Source organism: Toxotes jaculatrix, chromosome 6 (assembly GCF_017976425.1).
Source record: "Toxotes jaculatrix isolate fToxJac2 chromosome 6, fToxJac2.pri, whole genome shotgun sequence".
NCBI classification, from domain to species: Eukaryota; Metazoa; Chordata; class Actinopteri; family Toxotidae; genus Toxotes; species Toxotes jaculatrix.
In genome coordinates this window covers 28,786,333-28,808,420 of record NC_054399.1, presented here as the reverse complement: position 1 = coordinate 28,808,420, position 22,088 = coordinate 28,786,333, and the positions used below count along the sequence as shown (strand labels likewise).

Here is a 22,088-nt window from a genome sequence, read left to right as displayed (position 1 = left end):
TCCAGAAGTCCAGAAACAAAGATTGAACAAATGCAGGACAGACAGAAAGATTTGCAGTTAATCTTTTTTTTTTTAAAAAAAAGATGAAAAAAATGCTTAGTGATTGGGTGGCATTAGGAAAGGAAGATCCACAACATGCATTAATTAAAGTAATGATATAATAATAACAATAATAACAATAATCATCATCATCATCCCATGACTGTGGCCAGAAGGTCTTTTAATTAAAGTGAAATAAAACAGGCCATGGACACGGGGATGTTAACATTATTTAACAAGCCAATGGAAAGGGTTTGAGTGTGTGCAATGATTTTAGATACAAATAGATTTCACATTGAATCTCTTTGTTCCGTTTTAATAAAACTGAAAAAAAGAAATTGCGTACTGTGCATGAACACTATTCCACGTTCCTTTAACATGTTTGTTTTAGGAAGAAATTATGTTCAGCTCTGAGTTTTAGTGTCTGAATGTGAATCGTATAAACACTCTTATTCTGAAAAATTCTTTCGAAACATCCTGCTAGCGGAAGTTGCAGAACTGAAGCGCCTGCAGCGGCAGCAGCTGTCAGACCTTGTCCCAGGTAAGATCTATGTTAAACAGCACCTGTATTCTCTGAAGATTTATACGTTTCACCGAGAAGTCCCGCTCTCTTTACCTTCCTGTGTTGGTATTTGTCGATTCTGTGTTGTATAATTGTGAGGAATGTTTAGCTGGAGTTTTGTGAAGGTTTAACTGGAGAAGCTAACAGTTAGCTTCAGCCGGGTCAGCCTTTTATAACCACAGCTGGCACCGTGCAGCTCGAAACGTGGCTGCTAGCCCTGTTATGTGAGCCAGGAGCCGTGAGCGATTAACGGGATGAGACGATAAGTTAAATCACTTATTTATCAGTTGTCAGGATCAGCCATACTTGGCTGTTTAAATTAATGCCGTCTCTGAGAAAGCTGTCATTAAAATAAAAATTAAAACTTAATCTCTTTATTTCTAATATATAAAAAGTTTTGTCTGATGTAATGCTAACTGTGATAGAGAGTTAATTGCTTTCAGCATCAGTTTTATCACCTTATATGTTACTTTTGTATTTGTCACCACGATGACACTGAAATTTGTAAATTATTATTATACATTATTATTATTATATATTATATTATTAATGTTATAATACCTGCAGGTTTAAAATTGACTTGTAGTGTCAAATAATCAGCCCTTTTCTGTTTAGGCTGTTGCACACACTGTTTGTTTTTGTTTTTTGTTTGTTTTTTACTTTTTGATGATGTTCAGCCAAATATATCAAGAAAGGAGTGTTTCTTGCTGTCGGGAGGTCAGCACGTATGTGGAACACGTCCACGTACTCACAAAGGCATGGTTGTGTTCATGTCCGCAGTCCACGTCTGTGTGGAAATCATGAAGTGGCCTTAAAACGTTCAGCTGTCTGTCCTCCTCTGTAGCAGTATGGCCAGTGCCGAGCATGTAGAAGCAATAGGACAGGTTCTGGTGGACCCAGGACTGGACCTGACCCGGCGGTTCAGAGCCTTATTCACCTTGAAGAACCTTGGAGGTAAAACATGTCCACAAAACATCTACACATCCATTAGAGTTGTTGTGTTGCTGTGCTTAGATGTTAACAGGTTTTGAAATTAAACTCAAGAAATCTGTGTAATGTGATTTACCATGTGAACTGATTTAAGCTGTAACCTATGTCTCAGGGGCTGAAGCTATAAAATGGATCAGTAAGGCCTTCACTGATGAGTCTGCCCTGCTGAAGCATGAGCTGGCTTACTGCCTGGGACAGATGCAGGACAGACAGGCCATACCCACTTTGACTTCTGTACTCAAAGACACACAGCAGGAGCCAATGGTTAGGCATGAAGCAGGTAAACATGCACACATGTACACACAAAAGAGTCCACTGTCATGCTGTGCTCCTGCCGTACCACATATATACATTCATTTGCCTCTGTTTACATCAGCACACATACATGCACATATTCACATTCTTGTGATTCCTTGAACAAATACGACCAAATGTATGGACATGTGTCAGTGAAAATTTTGGATCAGGAGATTTGTTTCCTGCACAGGCTGTTAATCAAATAACTGATTTTTTTTACTGACTCTCAGTGGAATAGGGCTGTCAGTGCATCAGTCAAATATGTAGCATGTGCTTCACTTTCATCTGCAAAGACCAATTAAATTGTTGTTGCTGTTAACTGGCGAGAGATAGTAATACACTTCCTGTGCCTAGTCTGCTGGAAATTAAAAGAAGAAGAAGAAATCAAAATAATTCTGTCTGGGTCTACTCCTTGGCATGTCCCAGGCAAATCAAATTGTCCAAGATTTTTTACACACTTGTAATATAGCTCTGGTCTTTTCAAAATTTTCAGAAATCATAAACAAGTCCAGCTGATGCTATCTGAGAACACATGAGTGCGTACTTCCACGTACGCAGAGACATCATGAGTAGATGGGCCTTCAATGTGACCTTTGCGTTCATATTCCTAAAAGAACTTGGACACATGCGGCCCAGACCACCTCTAAATGTGGTCTGAGCAATCAGATCTCAAATGCACACTCAATGCATCTCGAGTGCTTTCAGGTCTGTACTTAGAACTGCCCGCTTCTGATCGGATCACCAGAGACACATGTTAACACCAGGTCTGAACTGGGCCTGTCTACTGGTCTGTCATGTTAACTGTGTCTCTGTCTGTAGGGGAGGCTCTGGGAGCAATTGGTGATCCTGTGGTTCTGGACTTACTGAAAGAGTACAGCAAGGATCCTGTCATCGAGGTAAGAGCTTAACACGTAGCCAGTAACTATAAAGGCAGTGGTATCCAGCTAACAAATACTTAGAACACCGCAGTATTGATGGTTTTATTTCATTTTACTTACATGTGCAGCGTGAACCCAGTTGTAAATGTCATGTCCCCCTCCCTGCAGGTCGCAGAAACGTGTCAGTTGGCTGTCCGTCGATTGGAGTGGTTGCAGAGTGGAGGAGAGAAACTGCTGGAGGATGGAAATACAGAAAAGAGCCCCTACAGCTCTGTAGACCCGGCCCCTCCAGCAGTGAGCAAGAGTGTGTCAGAGCTGCGCCACACCCTGCTGGATGAGAGTCTGCCACTCTTTGAACGCTACCGCGCTATGTTTGCCCTGCGTAACCTGGGCAACGAGGATGCTGTCCTGGCACTGGGAGATGGTAGGATACAACTCTGTTTTATGTGTGTATTACTGCAGTCATTACAAAACACAACTCCAACTTTAGACTTGGTAACATTTGGTCATTTTCATGCTCTGATTTCAGTTTTAAGCTTGGAGTTCTCTGTGAATTGAAATATTTTCACAGTAATCATGACACTGTATCAATGCAAAATGGGGAAAAGAACACACAACATTGATAGTACAGAAGTGCCAAACTAGGTTTGCAGCCATTTAGGAACAGTGTCACATTACAGTTTGTGATGTAGTTTGTTCACTAGTATGGGTCAGTCTGTGATTAGGTTTTAGACAGGGGACCCTGCTGAATCTGTGTTTTGTGACTGCAGTGAAGGGAGTGCATGACAGTGATACCACATCAACAACACAAGTCTGATCTAGGCAAGCTAATGAGCAAACACTGAGCACTCATTGACATACCCACTGCTTTTTTTAGTTTCCCTGTAGCTGTTTTTGGACATTTAGATCTATGAATCCATTTACATGCTATCCCAGTAGGCTCTACCAGCTATGAGTCTTATCATAGTTTGTGTCATTTATGGGAGATGATGTGTATATTTCCCAAAAGTAACCTTGTATTTCGATGACATTCAGTACATAATTTACCACCCTGAATGTACTCTGAAAATCACCTAGGGAGCTGAACTTTGAGTGCACTGGAATGATGAGGGCAGAGAGGAATCCTGCAGCTTGCTCTCTCAGCATCTCAGCGAAAGAGCCCTGTAATGATAAGATGGTGTTTGACTTGTTTGGACCACTGAATAAACCACTTTTGTAACTGTGTCTCCAGGCCTGCAGTGCTCTAGTGCTCTGTTCCGTCATGAGATCGGGTATGTCCTGGGCCAGATGCAGCACCCAGCAGCGATCCCAGCCCTGAGCGCAGCTCTGGAGCGTTTCGGTGAGAACCCCATGGTCCGGCACGAGGCGGCAGAGGCGCTTGGCTCCATCGGCAAAGAGGACTGTCTGGCTGTGCTTCAGCGTTATCGTGAAGACAGAGAGCGCGTCGTCAAGGAGAGTTGTGAGGTTGCTTTGGATATGCTGGAGTACGAAAACAGTGACCAGTTCCAGTATGCAGATGAACTCATCAGATTACAGGGTTAAAGGTCACTGTCACAACTGAGGGAGCCTTCATTCAAATCTTTCTTCTTTTTTTTTTTTTTAACAGTTTTACTCTGTACTATGTTATTACCTTATACAGCAGAGACACCTGGACTATTCAGTCATATGTCTTCAAAACCACTGGACTCAGCAAACAGCAAACTTGCTTCAACTGTTTTTTTGTTTTTGCAATACATTTTATCTAAAGGCCTGACAAACTGATGTGATGGTTTCAACTAAAGGGCTTTTCTTCTCAAGTGCTCCTTTGTTCTCTCTTAATCCTTATTATTTTTTGTTTGTGAACTGTATGCAATCATACAGTTATAATAGATCATAGATGGAGATGAGACTGTGCCCTATGGACTGGTTCTAAATTTAAGCATTGGTTCTGATCCAGGCTGCACAATAGTGTGATCAGACCTGATGTCAGTTCATTCTGCTGTAACTAACCAAGACAAGCCAAAGACAGATCTACTTCTTATCTACTTCTCTGTTGTGGATATACAGTATGTTGGGAAGCACACAGTTGTCTTTGAAGGAAGAGTTCATTCCAAACTGTGCTCTGCTGCAGAGATTAGCGTTGTAAAATTGTAGTTGGACCTCACCATATTAATTTGGATCTACTGTCATTTACAGCCAGGTGTGTACTGTATGTAAATTAAAATAATACTGTAAATATTTATGCTGTCTGTGATCTCACTTTCACAATACGTTTTTTTTTATCCCTTCAGCAGAAGTGTGATATAGATTTTTATTTATTTTATGTGCCACTCAAGTTCTCTTAGCAAAATGTACATTTTACTGGTATTTCACCATAGTTTGCCACAGTATGACATGAGCATACTACTGGAACTGTGATGGACAGTGGAGAGATACATTATGCTGCTGCAGTGATTTGAGGTCGGATAAGATTTTTCTCTTCATGAAAACTTTAAAGTGAGGGTCCAATTTATAAAACCGTTTACAGTTAATACATAAGCTTGTCAAATTATTATGACCAATCTTTGAATGAATAACACAGTAGTAATTTTTGTCCTACTTTGTTGAAACCAGCCTGTAATTTTTGTGTGTGTCATCTTCACATCTCATTTCTCATCTGTTGGCAAACATCTAATTCTATCACAGCCACTGCAGTGCTTTCTGATCATCAGTCTGGTTTGATGCATTGAATAGAGGCTGTTGCTGTAATTTCTTGGGTTAGATGGTGAAAGTGTGGTTGGGAAATTTTTACTTATCTTGACTGATTTTTAATTCACATTAAACTTTCAAATATCACCCCCTACAAACACTCTGTGCTGGTTTCATGATATACAAGCTCTTCTTTAATGTATTCATTTGCATGCAGTAAATTGGGCAAATGAATCCTTTCCAAACAGCCTTTTTATTTATTTACTTACTTTTTATTTTTCTTTATTTTTTATTGTTTTTTTACTGTTCTGTTTTTAAAATGTATAGAATTTTTCTTTATTTCTATTTTATTTTTTCGTCAGGCAAGGCCTATGGGTCACTGTAACAGAATGTTTACTAGGCTGCCTAGCAACCATTCTGCTATAGTAACCGTAGCAACCGCTGAAGTTTGGGCCTACGCTACGACTCTCTCTCCGTGACACTGTTCCTTGATAAGTAGCCGTTTTGAACGTCTTTACTGGCTTTACAGACTGACACCTGTGCCGTTAGTCACAGTCAGCGTGTTTGAAGATAAAAGTTTAGAAACACATGAAATAAGCGGACGTGAGGAACGATGGATACAGCTAATGGAAACGAAGACAGCAGTCAGCTGAGACTGCAGGCAGCTGCTTCGTTCAAGGCGTTCATGTTGAAAAACAGTACGAAAAGCAACCTGAACCTGTAAGTACCGTCCGGGTGTGTGTTATGGTGTTAGCTCATGGCTGCAGGGTCATGTTTGCTAGCTTGCCAGGTCCTTATACGAACAGTTGAGTAGTCCATTACCAACAATGAAAACACATGATTAGAAGCTGTTGTCACCCCCAAAAATGTTTAAATAAATGCTTCAAACTAAACAACAGCCAACTTTATTATTTCAACTTTATGGTGTTCAAACCTGTATGTATATTGTGTATACTTATATTTAGTTATATTTACTTTTTTCTGCTTATACTATTGTATTTTATTTTATTTTATTTATATTATATTTTTGCTTATAACTAACTGAGTGACTGTGACCAAACAATTTCATCAATAAAGTTTATCTAAATCTAAGTCTAAAGCATTTGAGCACTACATTTTTCCTGAATGACAAACGCTATTGTCATTCAGTGACAACCTGTGTACTTCAGCTGGCACTGGATATTGTCTCAATTCACGGTAAATTTATATGCATATGTTCTTAATCAATCAATCAATCAATGAGTCAATAACTTTATTTGTCCCCTGGGGGGGCAATTCAAGGTTATATGTTATATGTGCTTGAATATTATGTTTGTGAATATTATTTCTGGGTGGTTATCCTCCACAATGACAGTTGCACTTTAATGTTGCAGGTATGACCACCTCACCCGGGTACTAATAAAGGTGATGGATGAACATCCACACAACGCGGTGGACGTGATTGAGGATATAAGCCGTGATGTGAAGCGGGGTTTATATGAAGACAAGCAAAGCACTCTGCGAGACCTTCCACAGACCACAGCTGCTGAGCTGCTGGCTGAACAGCAACGGCTGCTGTTTTCTCAGTTAGAAGAAGCCGACCGGGAGGATGAACTGGTATTGGCTACATACACCTGAATTGTACATTTGTCTTTAAAGGGGAAAGGGTATTTGGCTGAAAGTTGAAATGTTTTTTAGACATCTAATGATGCCACGTTATCATTGTTCTGAGTCAAAAATGAGAAAACAAAACTTAAAATTCCTACACATTTTGTTTCAGCCCTGAAACCATACATTTCACACAGAAATTTCACTGAACATCACATTATCACATCCTATCATATTACAAATGTGAATCTTTGGCAAAACATTATATTTCATATTGTTATATGTTTAGAATAATTATATTGTTTAGAATTGTTTATCAATAATGACTAAAAACAATCAACAGTTACCATACATTAGAGTCATTCCAAATATGCAACCAGAACTATTATTTCTAACAAGAAGGTGTACTTAGACAAAGGAATTTTTAATATGTTTTTGCAAGAAACTAACTTCAGTGTGGGTGTAATGTAGCATAAATAGTCACTCCAGTTGTATTCTGAATATGTAAATACGAAAATAACAAGTATAAATATCAGATCAGACTCAGACATCAGTTCTTTTGACTTCATGTTTTGACTTTTCAACAAGAAATGTTAAAAACAATCACTTCATATAGACTCTCAGCCTATTGGCTCATGAACCATAATCCAGCCATGACTGTTTCTCTTTAAACAACATTTAACATTAAAGATGTTTGACTTGTTTGTTGAAAGAAAATAGGTTTTCAAATATTAATATTTCTCAAAGTCAGTTATAAAAAATTCTAATGTTGCCTATTTGCCTTTTTACGTGAAAATATATGAAAATAATGTTTTATGGGTACAACTCGTGTTATATGAAGCTTAATATTCATAATGTAACGCTGTCTATTTGGTCTTCATCAGGTGGAAACAGCTCTTCCTAATGTGAGTGAGATTGGCTTCTACCTGGAGCAGGCTGGAGTGGGTCTGGGCAGAGAGGAGATGCAGAGGATCTTTCTTGCGCTCAAACAGCTGGTTGAGTCGCAGGCACTCCAGCGCTGTCGGCTGTGGGGCAAGATTCTGGGAACAGAGAGCAACTATATTGTTGCTGAAGCTGAATACAGAGAGGGGGAGGAAGAGGAAGAGCAAGTCACGGACCAAGCAGCTGAGGAAGAGGAGAAAGAGGCTGAGACTCTAGAGAGTGAGGAGAAAGAGGTGAGGAGGTGGAAAGTGATCCCTCAGAGTACCAGTGATTTTTCTGCTCATTTTAAAAATATATTTGATATTTGATCATATTTCAGTAAGAACCCCCCCCCCCCCCCCGACTCCTTTATTTTAGCTGTTAATGCAAACTCAGCACTTGTCCTTTCTCTTTTGTATTTCCTCTCATAATATATGATTGTATCATCATTTCCAATGTTTAACACTGTGATCGTGATGAAATGGAATTTTATTTTGATGAAAGAAGTCTTTTCATGGTAAAGAAGTGAAATGATTCGTCTGAGTTGTTTTTCCTGTGGTGCCTTTATTTTCAGATGGATCAACTTCCTCAGTCGACCTATAAACCCCCACCGGTGGTTCCAAAGGAGGCAATAGGAACAGGCGCTAACAAGTTTGTTTATTATGTGTGCAAAGAGCCTGGTCTTCCTTGGGTAAGGCTCCCTTCGGTCAGTCCTGCTCAGATCACTGTTGCTCGCCAGATCCGTAAATTCTTCACCGGGAGGCTGGACTCACCAGTTAACAGTTACCCGCCTTTTCCTGGGAATGAAGCTAACTATCTGAGGGCACAAATTTCTCGGATCTCGGCTGGCACACAGGTCAGCCCCCAGGGCTTCTTCCAGGCTGGGGAGGAGGAAGGTGATGAGGAAGACGAGGCACCACGAGACAGCTATGAAGTGAATCTTGATTTTGAGGGCATTCCAGCTGCTGAGATGGCTGAGTCTTTGTCAGCCTGGGTGCATCATGTTCAGCACATCCTGAAGCAGGTACAAGTCGAAACAAAGCAGGTACATGGACCATTTTCTCAGCTGATGGATGCATGTGCTTCTTTAACTTGTAAATATGGACTGCTGTAGGGCCGTTGTACCTGGATTAACCTGGCTGTGAAACCAGGAGAAGACTCTAATGAGGATGGAGAGGCTGAGGAGAAGGAAGAGGAGCCTGATGAGCCTGAGCCAGAAGTTGGACCCCCTCTGCTCACTCCCCTTTCCCAAGATGCAGGTTAGTCTTTGCCTCTTTGAAGTAAAGGTAAAAACACAGCATTATCTGTCATGAATTATCAGATCTGTATCAGTGAAACTAACTTTAAGTAGTGTTGCTATGCTAAAAACAATAATACAACAATTTACATAATCTAACATTTTGTTTGAGCACCTGCCTGACTGAGCCAGGTGCTCAGGCTTCCTCCCACAGTCCACAGACATGCAGGTTTTGGTGAATGGTAGCTTTAAATTACCCGTAGGTTTGAATTGGATTGACGGGCTACCAGTCCAGAGTGAACCTGGCCTTTTACCTGATGAAAGTTGGGACCAGCCCCAAGTCCCCAGCAATTATTGTTAATGGATGGATGGATAAAATAACACACAAAGTGTCATTTTTTTTAGGCTGATGAACCCATGCCTTCATCGTGCCTCCACTTCTGAAATAAAACCTATGTCCTAGTAGGGAGCTAAGTTATGTTTGTGTCTCTCAGAAATGTTCAACACCCCTCCCTGGAGCTCCAGGATGTCCTCCACTCTCACCTCTCAGCATGCAGTAGCTGTGCTGCATTCTAACCTCTGGCCAGGAGCACATGCCTATGCTTGTGGAAAGTAAGTGAAAAGATCAGATTATTCTGACTTCCTGTGTCTGATTATCACGATTTACCAAAGGCAATGTTGCAGTTTACAACAACAATGTGCTGCCTCTAAATTTAGGAAGTTTGAGAACATATATGTTGGATGGGGTCTGAAGTACGCAGGGGAAGGGTACAGCCCACCTGTCCACCCGCCACCACAGAAAGAGTATGCCAGCGGACCAGAAATCACAGAGGCCCTGGACCCATCACTGGAAGAGGAGCAGGCACTGAAAGAAGCTTTAGAGGAGCAGCAAGCTGCTCAGGAGGAGATGGAGGACACAGACGAAGAGGAGGAGGATGACGACTGAGAAAACAGTCACATTCTGAGTTTGATCTTTTGAGTTCTTATTTGTAAGTCAAAGGCCAAATAAATCCGTTTACTAAATTCAGTTAAACATTTCAAGAGTCCAGTAGTTTAAAGGTGAGACAGTACTTGCTTTGTACCCAACTTTTGTTAAAGGTACCCTGTGGAGTCTCTTACCACTATTAGTGCAATGGAACAGATGTTTACATGTGGATCACTTGTATGCACACGTTTACACACATGCATGAGATGATACACAGGTGCCAATCGTTTCATTCTGTTCTACTGATCTAAAGGTGGCAACAGTTCACGAAGACACGCAGCAATGTTCTAATAAAGGAAAAGAAGAAGAAGAATGCTGACTGGATGATGATGTTTTCAAACATTTAAGAAAACTTAGCTCCATAAATCCTTTATAAGGACACAAAAGCATTCAACACATTTGTTAGGCGTCAAGGATACACACACTGTTCTTTGGAGAAAAACAGAGACTCTATACAGAAACTTTGTTGGTTTACATGAAAGACACTTGTGATGTAACAAAGAGTCGTAAGGTGCCGTCTTTTGTCTCAGAAATACAAAGAAAAGGTAAGAAGATTCCAGCCTTCACACAAGGACCTTGAAAGTTAACACTTTCCTGTTTTGTAGCAAGATGAAACACTGAACTCCTTTCTGAATCCACCAATTAGGCCATCTCATTATACAAATACAAATAATACAAATAATACAAATACACCAAATAGTGTCCCAGACTGGTGATTACAGCATGCAGGTATGGTTTTACCTTAAGGTTTCCTTATGCCCTATGTCCTAACATGCAGGCTGAAACATTTTAAAGTCAGAAACAGAAACAACTTCATGAAGTAAATTCCTCAACTGCAGCCTTTTCACAAAATGAATTTGTATATGGGCAAGAAGCCACAGCTGATAATGTTCCCAGAAGAAACATTATCAAGGCCACTGCAAAGAGGGGCACTTAGTTGGCAATGAAAACCTAACTGCACCACATACACACACACTGTTTTAATGTGCGTTTTAATATAAAACTTAACCAGGATTACAAACCTGTACAATAGACAAGCATTGTTCTGTACATTAAAACAAACACACGTAGTTTAACCTGAAGGAATGCTTGCTGTACAATGTTATTTTTAAACCACTTCTTAAAGAATATTGACGTTGTATTGTATTTTAAACGTGTCTGTTGAGGCTTTCTGAGTTCATTGAATTTAACTGATATTTATTCCAATGAATTATAGTCTAACAGAATACAATAAATGATATTTAATGCGAGTAATTTTGAATACACCAGCGATATCCTTGAGGAGTGACATTAACACGAGAGCTTTAAAAAGTTACATGACAACATTACGTCATCAAACGGTGACGGAAGGTCAGTCGCGTGCTGTGGAAAGCTCCAGATCAACATGGCTGCCTGCATGAAGATGCTGGGCGCTGCGAGACAGCTCCATAGAAATTCGGCTCTTGTAGTAAAACTAAACTGGGCCGGCAGTAGCCGGGTCCCCCAAACCGATACGTCGTCCCTGCGCCGGCTCCAGCCCCCACGGTTCTACACCAGCACCGGGACCCCCCAGAAAACAAGCCTCAACCGCTGCTCTAACAACACAGCAATGACAGCAGGCAGCAGGCTGACCATCAGACCTCACCGGTGGATGCGGGTCGGTGCCGTTTTCCGTGGCCAAACCGATCTTCTCACACCGACCTATCGACCCTACATGGTTCAGGATAGGATGTTCGGGAACCGAGCCAGCGGCGCCGGCTTCTCCGGCGAGGACGGCGGGGACAGCGCGGGCTCTGGGGGAGAGGAGTCTGGAGGAGATGGGGGAGTACCGTACAGCGGTCCTCAGATGACGGCTCTCACTCCTATGATGGTCCCGGAGGTGTTTCCTAATGTGCCGCTGATCGCTGTGAGCAGAAACCCAGTGTTCCCCCGTTTCATCAAGATCATAGAGGTGAGGAAAACGTAACGCTGCATCTCCTGACCTGAGAGACCCGGGGATGATGCAATCCCACAGCAACGCTGGTCATACTCCCTGTGCAGAGCAGTGGAAGGAAGATGTCAGCCTTTTGACAGTCCGGCCTCTTCTTCTATCTGAACATGTAACTGCAGATGCTTAACATCTGGCTCCACATCATCTGCTACACCTAACACTGATAGGTTAGTGTAGTAGTAATGTAGTGTACTTTTTTGCTTTATTTAATCAAGACATTTGGAAATTTCCAGAGATGGTGTGGTTATTTCGCTGACCATCACTGGAATAGCCTCAACATTCCCTTCCTGTAGAACACTCACACAGGGAATAATTACTCAGCATAATATATAGGAGTAAATCAGATATTTCAGGCAAAGACCAAAGCTCTAAGGTCTGTGTTTTTAAGTGCTGAGTGTGTGTCATGTGTCTGTCTCTTTTCCTGTTAGGTAAGGAACAAAGAGTTGATGGAGCTGTTGAGGAGGAAGGTTCGTCTGGCTCAGCCGTATGCTGGAGTCTTCCTCAAGAGAGACGACAAGTAAGTCTGATAGCTCCTTTTTCTGCTAGAGACACTAACGGAGCCATTCTCCTTGACAGTGTGCTTATATACACCACTGCTGTACCAATGGGAGACTTCTGAAGTGACTTCAGGAAATGCAATGCATTTGTCATTTAAATTATAATTTTTTTTCATTCACTAAATATCGGATGACACATAATAGAATATGAACATACTTGGTGCTGTTTGTTCTGCAGATGAGTTTAAAACATCTCAGCCATTTGGAAAAACACCATCCTTGATATCTGATGTGAATCTGACTTTAGAAATGGGTGAACAGAGCTAGGAACATGACATGCTGTCTGCTGTCTCTTTCTGTTGCAGTAATGAGTCCGATGTGGTGGAGTCTCTGGATGCCGTCTACTCTACAGGGACTTTTGTTCAGATTCATGAGATGCAGGACCTGGGAGACAAGCTGAGGATGATAGTCATGGGGCATCGCAGGTTAGAAACTCTGCTGCTGCTGGGCTAGAATTCTGAGCTGAAAGGCATAGTGGTTTGTTGGAAAGAAAATCTGTAGACTCTCACACTGTTGCCTGCACTTTGTGTAGACCTCAGCTATGTGTACAATATATTCTGGCCTATCAGGATCCGGATCACAAGACAGCTGGAGGTGGAGCCCGAAGAGGCCGTGACGTCCCCCGTGTGGACAGAGTCTGAGCCAGAGTCCCACTCCAAACCTCCATCGAGACGCAAAGCTAAACGCAGCCGCAAGGACCAAGCAGGGTCCCTGACAGAGCAGCTGGAGGACAAGGTCTGTGACATGATCCTCACATGCCAAATCAAGTGCTCTCAAGCATTACTCACTTTTAATTAATAATGCGCTCATATGGTAAATATTTCTCAATAAAGATACATATAATCAAATAACAACAAACTCACTGAGGCACAGAAAACCTATTTAGCTAATAATTATTAGCTAAATAATGACACGGCCACGTGTAGTCCGCTCAGATGTGTGTACTTACTTACTTACTGGAAACTTAGAGGTAAATACAACATGGCGGGGAGGGGAGGGGTCCAACAGGATGTTTTTTTTGCCCTGAGGGCCCCCAAACAGGTTGATCCAGCAATGATGAAACATAATAATGTTATCAGATCTCGTCTGAGTATTTTAGGTCACAATGTAAATATACAAACAAAGGAAAACAGGCTGGAGTTTTTAATATTTAACACTGCCTACATCTGTTAATGCAGTTTAAGTATGTTTAATAATGTCACCTTCCGTCACTGTGCTACTTGTGTGTAGTTATTACATCTGAGTTCATTTTTGATGGTAGTGGAATTACCTGTAGTTCTCATTCATTTTCATATTGATGGTAGTGATTCGAAGTCCTTTGTTGTCGGTCAGATTTCAGAAGCAGACCTGAGTCCAGAGCTTCAACCTCTGCCCTCCTCCAACATCCTGATGGTGGAAGTGGACAATGTTCAACACGAGCAGTTCACCGTCACAGAGGAGGTCAAGGTACAAAGCCCACAGTACAGTATGAGAGGTGGTTTGTTTCATAAAGTGATTCTCATGGTAAAACTGAACTGATTCTGTAGCATTTTTCAGAAATCAGATGCTCTTACTGAAGAGGAAACACTGGTAAACTAGAATCTCTATGATGTGTTTGTTCTGCAGGCGCTGACAGCAGAGATAGTGAAGACCATCAGGGACATCATTGCACTCAACCCCCTCTACAGGTCAGACACTTACTTAATTGATCAGTTATCCGCCTCAGTCTGTCCTTGGTCTTTTGGTTTAGATTGACATTATACAGCTGGCAGTTCACACTTAGCCTACAGGCCTCCATTGAAGTTAGTAAAGCAGTTTAAATATGTGTAACAGCTGCTAACCCTGTGCAAAATAATACTATATAAACTATTATTTTATATAGTGCTTTGTAGTATCTAGTATCTGCTCGAGGCATCCTTATTTCACTTTAATTTCAGGACCTATGCATCTTTTTTGTTATGTATTTTCTTCATCTGGTTAACAAGACTTGAGTCTCCTGGTTTTGATCATATTGTGATATGATGATGGATGGACCATCATGCATAGTAAACAGTGGGTTTATTTATCACCAAAATACGGCATTGGATGTTAGTGTGGAAAAAGTGTGCCCCCCCCCTCCACCCAGCTGGTGGCGCTCTAGGCCTGACTGGCTGATGCCTAAAACAGCCCTGTGTCATGTATTATCATGTGTTTCATTAAGGCAGGAGTTATGACTGAGGAAAACTTAATCAGTTTGCAGTCAGTGATTGAATTAGTCTCAGAAAGGAATCCAAAAGCAGCAGAGGTGTTCTGAAATGCTTGTTTTGTGTGTGTGTGTGTGTGTGTGTGTCAGAGAGTCTGTCCTTCAGATGATGCAGGCTGGTCAGAGAGTGGTTGATAATCCCATCTACCTTAGCGACATGGGAGCAGCCCTGACAGGAGCAGAGTCACATGAACTACAGGACGTCCTGGAGGAGATCAATGTGAGCAGTCTACATGCTTATAGCTCCACTCCTGTGGGAGACTTTCCTGAATGTTTCCTTTATAATCGTTCAGGGACTTGGCTGCTTAACAGAGGTGGAGAAGTTGAGCTGACGTGTATTTACCAAAGCAACCAGTTAGTCCTCGTCCTTCAAGTCTTTTCTAAACTAAAATGTAATGTTTGAAAACACGTCAGTAAAGTATATAGTTCAACTTTGTGCTGGCACAGGTTTGTTTTTGAGTGCAGCGTGTTCTCAACCTCATTCTGATGCCTTAAGTTATAATGGGATTTTTAATGTCCCCTGACACAGCACAGCCACTTCCCTAAACTTTTTAATATATATTTTCATATCTGTATATTTTGGTTCTTCCATTGAAGCTTTATAACATACAGTCAGTTTCAGGTGGACAGGCCTTTAGAAACCTGTCCTTGTGTGTCTCTGTAGATCCCGAAGCGTCTCTACAAGGCTCTGTCTCTGCTGAAGAAGGAGTATGAGCTGAGTAAACTGCAACAGCGACTGGGCCGAGAGGTCAGAGGTCATCGGCAAACATGTATGAGCTTTAACCAGCCACTGCCCCGCTCGTCAGCCTCAGTCACTCATCTGTGTGTCCCTGCTCTCCTCACAGGTGGAGGAGAAGATCAAACAGACCCACAGGAAGTACCTGCTGCAGGAGCAGCTCAAGATCATTAAGAAGGTAGTACCACCACAGCGGACATCTGGACCACCACACATTCCATTAAACATCCCTGTCATAGCTCCTCATACTTGCTGCAGTAGGTCTGTGAACTTGGACCCATTAAAACATTAAAATTGTGTGTGTGTGTGTGTGTGTGTGTGTGACTGTTTTCAGGAGCTGGGTCTGGAAAAAGAGGACAAAGAAGCTATTGAGGAGAAGTTTAGAGAGAGACTCAAAGATAGGACTGTCCCTCAGCACATAATGGACGTCATCAATGAAGAACTCAACAAGCTGGGGCTGCTGGACAACCACTCTTCAGAGTTCAAGTTGGTCTTGTATATTTTTTTTGTCCCACTAGATTACAAGAGCCTTTGACTTATGTTATTTGGTCAGCTCAAGGAACACTTGAGGCACTTTTTTAAGTGGGTGATTGACCTAACTGTCCTTCATTAAAGACACCTTGTGGAGTGTTTGACCACTGGTAGGAATGCTTTTACTAATGCTCACCACGTTTGCTAGAACTCAAGGTTTCTCCACACAGTGTGTTTTGGTGTAGGGATGACTTCTTTTAGAGGAAATGATTTTAGATTATAACAAACATAAACAAACAGCAACAACAAATGTGTGTTTCAGTGTAACCCGCAACTACCTGGACTGGCTGACCAGCATGCCCTGGGGTACCAATAGCGAAGAGAACTTATCATTGGAGACAGCCAAAAAGGTTCTGGAGGAAGACCATTATGGAATGGAGGATGTTAAAAAACGCATATTGGTTAGCAAATGTACACACACACACACACTTGCACTCACATACACATGCCTGTCTATTTGGACAGCAAATGTTCAGATACATCTATCCACACGTCAAAAACTGTCCTTGTAGAGACGAACCTGGCTTCCTGTCTGTCCTTGTGCAGGAGTTCATCGCAGTGAGCCAGCTGCGTGGCTCCACCCAGGGGAAGATCCTGTGTTTCTATGGTCCTCCAGGTGTGGGAAAGACCTCCATCGCTCGCTCCATAGCCAGAGCCCTGAACAGAGAGTACTTCAGGTTCAGCGTGGGAGGCATGACCGACGTGGCTGAGATTAAAGGACACAGGTCTGGAAGTCTTTGCTGCCGTTATTACTGAAGATGAATGACTTACGATAGCTTACATCATCAATATCATGTGCAGAGCTCGGTCCCTGGTATCAGGCATGTGTGGGAAAAGGTTATACGTATACGACTGTTAAGTTTATTTTTCTAATACAACACCACCATTTAGAGAACTTTCACCTGACATGAACATTATATGTGTGAACATACAATTAGAGTACATTTTTAGACATAAATTTGACATTAAATTGGTTTCATTCAAAACACAGAGCGGAGGAGAGTAAGGTTTCAAGCAGCGTGCTCAGTCCACAGCTGAGGCTCCACATTATTAGACATTATTATCAGCTGAAATTCCTTTATCAGAATAATAGCAATACTTTAATTTTCTAATTTCTCAGCCGCTGATATATCAAGTTACAACTTGAGGAAACATGTGGAAGTGATTTTCTAAAATGGGTTTGGGTGTTTGTGGGTGTGTTCAGGAGGACATATGTTGGAGCAATGCCTGGGAAGATTATCCAGTGCCTGAAGAAAACCAAGACAGAGAACCCCCTGGTGCTAATAGACGAGGTCAGTGTGGTGGTGCTGCTGCTCCTGTACCTGTGCGTGTTGAGTTCATTATAAATACATTAAAAATACCAGAGAAAGTCTGCTGCAAAGAACCGGTTCTCCCTGACCACCAGTTTTATCTTCAGTGACCTGTAGATGACTCGGGCCCATGTATCTGGGGGATTCAGATATATATATACTGATTATATATTTATATACTGTACATATACTGTTTAGGTAGCACAGTCAGTTCAAAAAACTCCTGAGGATAAATGAACCAGCTTGTTGCTTAATGCTTGATGGTGTTAACGTGTCATTACCAGGTGGATAAAATGGGTCGTGGTTACCAGGGCGATCCATCCTCCGCACTGCTGGAGCTCCTGGACCCTGAACAGAACGCCAACTTCCTCGACCACTACCTGGACGTTCCGGTGGATCTGTCAAAGGTTAGGAGTGTGTGTGTGTAGTTCCACAGTCCTGGTGAAAGATGACAAAGATAAAATGCTTTTTTTTTTGTGAGCCCTGCCCATTTCTCTCTGCTCCAATGAAGGTTTTATTTATCTGCACGGCCAACGTGATCGACACCATCCCAGAGCCTCTCAGAGACAGGATGGAGATGATCAATGTGTCTGGATATGTGGCCCAGGAGAAACTGGCTATCGCTGAGGTAACAACAAAGTCTGTCTCTGTACTGTGACTATGAGGGAAAAAAACAATAAATACTATGTTATTATTTATAATTATAATTTTAATAAGAGCAGAATAGATTTTCTCACAGTTATGGTGTTAAGTGGTAAGTAAACATCTTATGTGCATCACCAGTACATTATACCTTTAATTTCCCTTTGTCTGTGTGTGTGTGTTTAGTGTTACCTGGTCCCTCAGCTCCGCTCCCTGTGTGGTCTGACGGAGGAGAAGGCCTCCATCTCGTCTGACGCCCTCAGTCTGCTCATCAGGCAGTACTGCAGGGAGTCTGGAGTCAGGAACCTGCAGAAACAAGTGGAAAAGGTAAAACACTGGCCAGAGCTCACACACATCAGGCTGCTCAAAGCAAAGATTTTGGTGGCTTAATCAGCAAAACATTCTGCATGTAACAAAAACCCTGAACCCTGTAACTACGTCCTCCTGCAAGAGGACCAGCAGGGATTGCAGGTGTTTGCAGTGGGTGAGAGGATGGAGGAAGCTGGTCCAGGTCAGGGAGGAAGAGAAAACCACCTGCTGAATTAATTTTAAAGTCACTGGTTTTAACTTGGAAACCAGTCATTGTGGAAATGAACTGTGATCCTGAGTGGAAAAAAATTTTTTTTTATATAATTCCTCACTTGAACTGCACAGACATGCCACAAAGTTACAGCGAGACATTTCTCTCTCATCTTTCCCTCTCCAAACAACACATACCTCAGTGGGTTTTATTTTTGTGTGTCTTTTCCATCTGTCTGGCAGGTTTTCCGTAAGGTGGCATTCTGTATTGTCAGCGGTGAGCAAACCACAGTGACTGTTACACCTGAAAACCTGCAGGACTTCGTGGGTAAACCTATTTTCACTGTGGATCGAATGTATGATGTCACCCCACCAGGAGTGGTTATGGGCCTGGCATGGACTGCAATGGGTGAGCGACACACACACACACACACACTCTCTCTTACACTAACCAATAGAAAATGATTCATACTGAGTGTCTGTCTGTGTTTTGTCTTCTGTGTAGGAGGGTCAACATTGTTCATTGAGACTTCACTGCGCCGTCCTTCTGGAGGAGCAAAGGACAAAGGAGAGGGGACACTGGAGGTCACAGGTGAGTCAGGAGGTCACACAGCGGGTCACCCTGCAGTCTGATGTCTTCTCCAGATGTTGAACAGAGAGCATATGAAAGATCTTGATGCTCCTCTGCAGGTCAGCTGGGTGATGTTATGAAAGAAAGTGCTAAGATCGCCTCAACCTTCGCCAGGGCCTTCCTCATGACCAAGGAACCAGATAATCACTTCCTGGTCAACTCCCACCTGCACCTGCATGTCCCCGAGGTAACCATGGTGACACGGTACTGTAAATAAATGACGTATTGATTGTCTTGTTTGTCAATAACTTGTTATCGCTTGTTTCCAAGGGGGCGACTCCTAAGGATGGACCAAGTGCTGGCTGCACCATTGTTACAGCGCTGTTGTCCCTGGCAACCAACCAGCCCGTGCGTCAGAACATAGCCATGACCGGTGAGGTGTCACTGACCGGAAAAATACTGCCTGTAGGAGGAATCAAAGAGAAAACTATCGCTGTGAGTACAAGACACACACACACACACAGATATAAATGCTGCTGTGTTCAAAAAGCGGATATGATGCATTCTGACTGATTATTTATCAGTCCTTTGAAACAGTGCTGCTTCACAGGCTTTTCCTCTCTCACAAGAATAACAAATAAAAGTCAGTTTCATCATCATCTTTTGAAAATCATTTCAATGTATCTTCACATGAAATGAACATACACAAAAAAAAAACTACTACCTAAATTCAAAAACCAAGGTTATCTAGTTATGTTGAAGTCATTTATGTAGATGCCTCTTTAATACCAATCAGTCACAGGAAGTTCACCATCTTCTAATGGCTACTTCCAGCAGGATAATGCTCCATGGCACAAAGCTAAAGTCTCAGACTGGTTTCATGAACATGACAGTGAGTTCAGTGAACTTCAGTGACCTCCCCCAGTCTCCAGACCTGAATCCAGTAGAACACCTTTGGGATGTGGTACAACAGGAGATTGGCAGCTTGAATGTGCAGCTGATGAATCTGCAGAAACGATGTGATGAATCATGTCAACATGCAGCAGAATCTCAGAGGAAGGTTTGCAACACCGTGTGGAATCAGTGCCACAGAGAACTGAGTCTGTTTTGTGCAGAGTGTTGCAGTGAGTCAGTTAATGCTAACACTGTGTGTCATCGGGGACACTCTGACTTCAGATTCATTGCAGGAGACACTAGTAGATATCAGGTCTAAGAGACAGTTACATGAGCTTTCACCACAACACTGTGCAAACATCTCAGTCCTTCTGACACACACACACACACACACACCACAACTACAAGACAACACCACAGAACTTACCTCTGCTACCAGGATCGTGTGTTTGATAACAGAAAGTGATAATCACCAAATAAAACATGAGAGGGCTCTCATGCAAAGTTAGCAGGCAACAGAAGACAGCATCCTTCTAATAAATGCAGCTCGAAGAATTAAGTAGCACTCAACGCATCACATCAGAGATCAAAATGCACTGTGGAATCATATTGCAAATCTACAACAAACTTACAGTGTGAGGAGCAATAGTTTAGATCTTTCTGCACTGGATGAATCATTGAAATGAGATCACAGTCTTTAGGTACCAGTGCAATCATGGCCACATTGGAGTAGTTTTTGCAGAAGTGATTTTGAAATAAATATCAAATGAATATGCTTATTAATCCAGAACTGAACTGTCTTGCCTATGTCAGGCCCGTCGTGCTGGTGTGACCTGCATCATCCTGCCAGCGGAGAACAGGAAGGACTTCTCTGATCTGCCGGACTACATCACAGAGGGCCTGGAGGTCCACTTTGTGGACCACTACAGCCAGATCTACCCCATTGTGTTCCCACAGAAAACATCATGACCTGCTTTCAATGACAGCACTAAAACCAAGCCAGGATGTACCAGGACTTTCATATCATGGCACATGTTTGTTACCACACCAACGCTGACAGTCGTCATTCTGGTAGTAGTTAGTAAAATCCAGTCATTACTTCTTGACTTTAAACATAACAGTTTGGTCCTGCTGTGTAGAAGGGCAGTAAACTGTTTGTTCCCAAATCCTGAAGAGGAACAGCTGGCTTGGTGATTCTTCACGTAATTCCATTTCAATCACCACAAGACCCCCGAATGAAGGAGGACCGTCACGTGATACAGGACAACATCACTGAGCTGAAACCATGTGGTTAACTGTGCCAAAGACAGACATACACAGTAAAAAGTGATGGAGCTGACGGTGATGATGAAGATGAACACTAACCTGTCATCACAGGACATGATGTTACCAAACAGCTGGAGCCGGGGGGCGGAGGTGACTTTGCTGCCAGGCAGCCTCTTTACTTACAGCTCTCATTATACAGAGCTGTGGATGAATTCTTTCAGAGATTTCTTATATTATTTTATATTATTATAGGCCAGATGTGGTGATGATGATGATGATGATGTTGAAATAAAAGAAATAATAAACACAACTTTTCTGGTTATCTGTTCTAATCAACCTGTGAACCTTTTATTTGAATGAATTTTTAATTGTTGGTTATTTTTATCTTTTAAAAAATGATATTAAACAAACTTCACAAACTGTCCAATCAGGAATAATGAGAGAAAAACTAAATGTGTCAGTTTACAGTGTGTGGTTGTAGATGTGAATTTTTACACCTGCAACGTGGAGATTAAAACTCTGTGGAGTCTGGTTTCTATGCATCTTTTCATACTTTGATCTAAGTGGTTTATTTATAGAGTTCAGGCTAGAACCAGGTTAAGGTTAGAGTTAGGGTAAGGGTTGGGGTTAGGCATTCAGTTGTGATGGTTTAGGGTTAGGGTAAAGGGATAGGGAATGCATTATATCAATGAGGGCTCCCCACAAATAG

The 22,088-nt window shown here is 42.0% G+C and overlaps 3 protein-coding genes across 4 annotated transcripts; all 3 read left to right on the top strand.

The window, feature by feature from the left end:
- Window positions 1-527: 527 nt before the first annotated feature.
- dohh (deoxyhypusine hydroxylase/monooxygenase) lies at window positions 528-5,606 on the top strand. Of its 2 annotated transcripts, none has more exons than XM_041039957.1 (6): window positions 528-580; window positions 1,446-1,555; window positions 1,704-1,871; window positions 2,708-2,784; window positions 2,935-3,190; window positions 3,998-5,606. In XM_041039957.1, exons 2-6 carry the CDS (start codon window positions 1,450-1,452, stop codon window positions 4,306-4,308), a joined length of 918 nt encoding a protein of 305 aa, XP_040895891.1. In that variant the 5' UTR covers window positions 528-580; window positions 1,446-1,449; the 3' UTR covers window positions 4,309-5,606. The 2 variants fall into 2 exon arrangements, with proteins under 2 accessions (XP_040895891.1, XP_040895892.1); XM_041039958.1 differs by having other exon boundaries at window positions 562-580; window positions 1,449-1,555.
- Window positions 5,607-5,827: 221 nt separating this feature from the next.
- rsph4a (radial spoke head component 4A) lies at window positions 5,828-10,124 on the top strand. The gene is made up of 7 exons (XM_041040763.1): window positions 5,828-6,153; window positions 6,807-7,029; window positions 7,905-8,195; window positions 8,516-8,965; window positions 9,056-9,200; window positions 9,673-9,790; window positions 9,896-10,124. The coding sequence occupies exons 1-7, from the start codon at window positions 6,047-6,049 to the stop codon at window positions 10,122-10,124; spliced, it is 1,563 nt and encodes a 520-aa protein (XP_040896697.1). The 5' UTR covers window positions 5,828-6,046.
- Window positions 10,125-11,530: 1,406 nt separating this feature from the next.
- Window positions 11,531-21,689, top strand: lonp1 (lon peptidase 1, mitochondrial). Its single transcript, XM_041041026.1, has 21 exons — window positions 11,531-12,093; window positions 12,561-12,649; window positions 12,995-13,114; window positions 13,259-13,424; window positions 14,022-14,135; window positions 14,295-14,356; window positions 15,001-15,130; window positions 15,575-15,658; window positions 15,756-15,824; window positions 15,981-16,132; window positions 16,440-16,578; window positions 16,724-16,902; window positions 17,382-17,469; window positions 17,772-17,894; window positions 17,999-18,115; window positions 18,316-18,456; window positions 18,892-19,057; window positions 19,154-19,240; window positions 19,339-19,466; window positions 19,550-19,714; window positions 20,927-21,689. Exons 1-21 carry the CDS (start codon window positions 11,548-11,550, stop codon window positions 21,080-21,082), a joined length of 3,021 nt encoding a protein of 1,006 aa, XP_040896960.1. The 5' UTR covers window positions 11,531-11,547; the 3' UTR covers window positions 21,083-21,689.
- Window positions 21,690-22,088: the final 399 nt, after the last annotated feature.

Coding starts and splice junctions, on each gene's coding strand:
- dohh (XM_041039957.1), top strand. CDS start 1,450: ATGGCCAGTGCCGAGCATGTAGAAGCAATAGGACAGGTTCTGGTGGAC. Junction 1,556..1,703: donor CACCTTGAAGAACCTTGGAG/GTAAAACATGTC, acceptor CCTATGTCTCAG/GGGCTGAAGCTATAAAATGG. Junction 3,191..3,997: donor TGTCCTGGCACTGGGAGATG/GTAGGATACAAC, acceptor CTGTGTCTCCAG/GCCTGCAGTGCTCTAGTGCT.
- lonp1 (XM_041041026.1), top strand. CDS start 11,548: ATGGCTGCCTGCATGAAGATGCTGGGCGCTGCGAGACAGCTCCATAGA. Junction 16,579..16,723: donor ATGTTAAAAAACGCATATTG/GTTAGCAAATGT, acceptor GTCCTTGTGCAG/GAGTTCATCGCAGTGAGCCA. Junction 19,241..19,338: donor GGGGACACTGGAGGTCACAG/GTGAGTCAGGAG, acceptor GCTCCTCTGCAG/GTCAGCTGGGTGATGTTATG.
- rsph4a (XM_041040763.1), top strand. CDS start 6,047: ATGGATACAGCTAATGGAAACGAAGACAGCAGTCAGCTGAGACTGCAG. Junction 6,154..6,806: donor ACGAAAAGCAACCTGAACCT/GTAAGTACCGTC, acceptor TTAATGTTGCAG/GTATGACCACCTCACCCGGG. Junction 9,791..9,895: donor CATGCCTATGCTTGTGGAAA/GTAAGTGAAAAG, acceptor CTCTAAATTTAG/GAAGTTTGAGAACATATATG.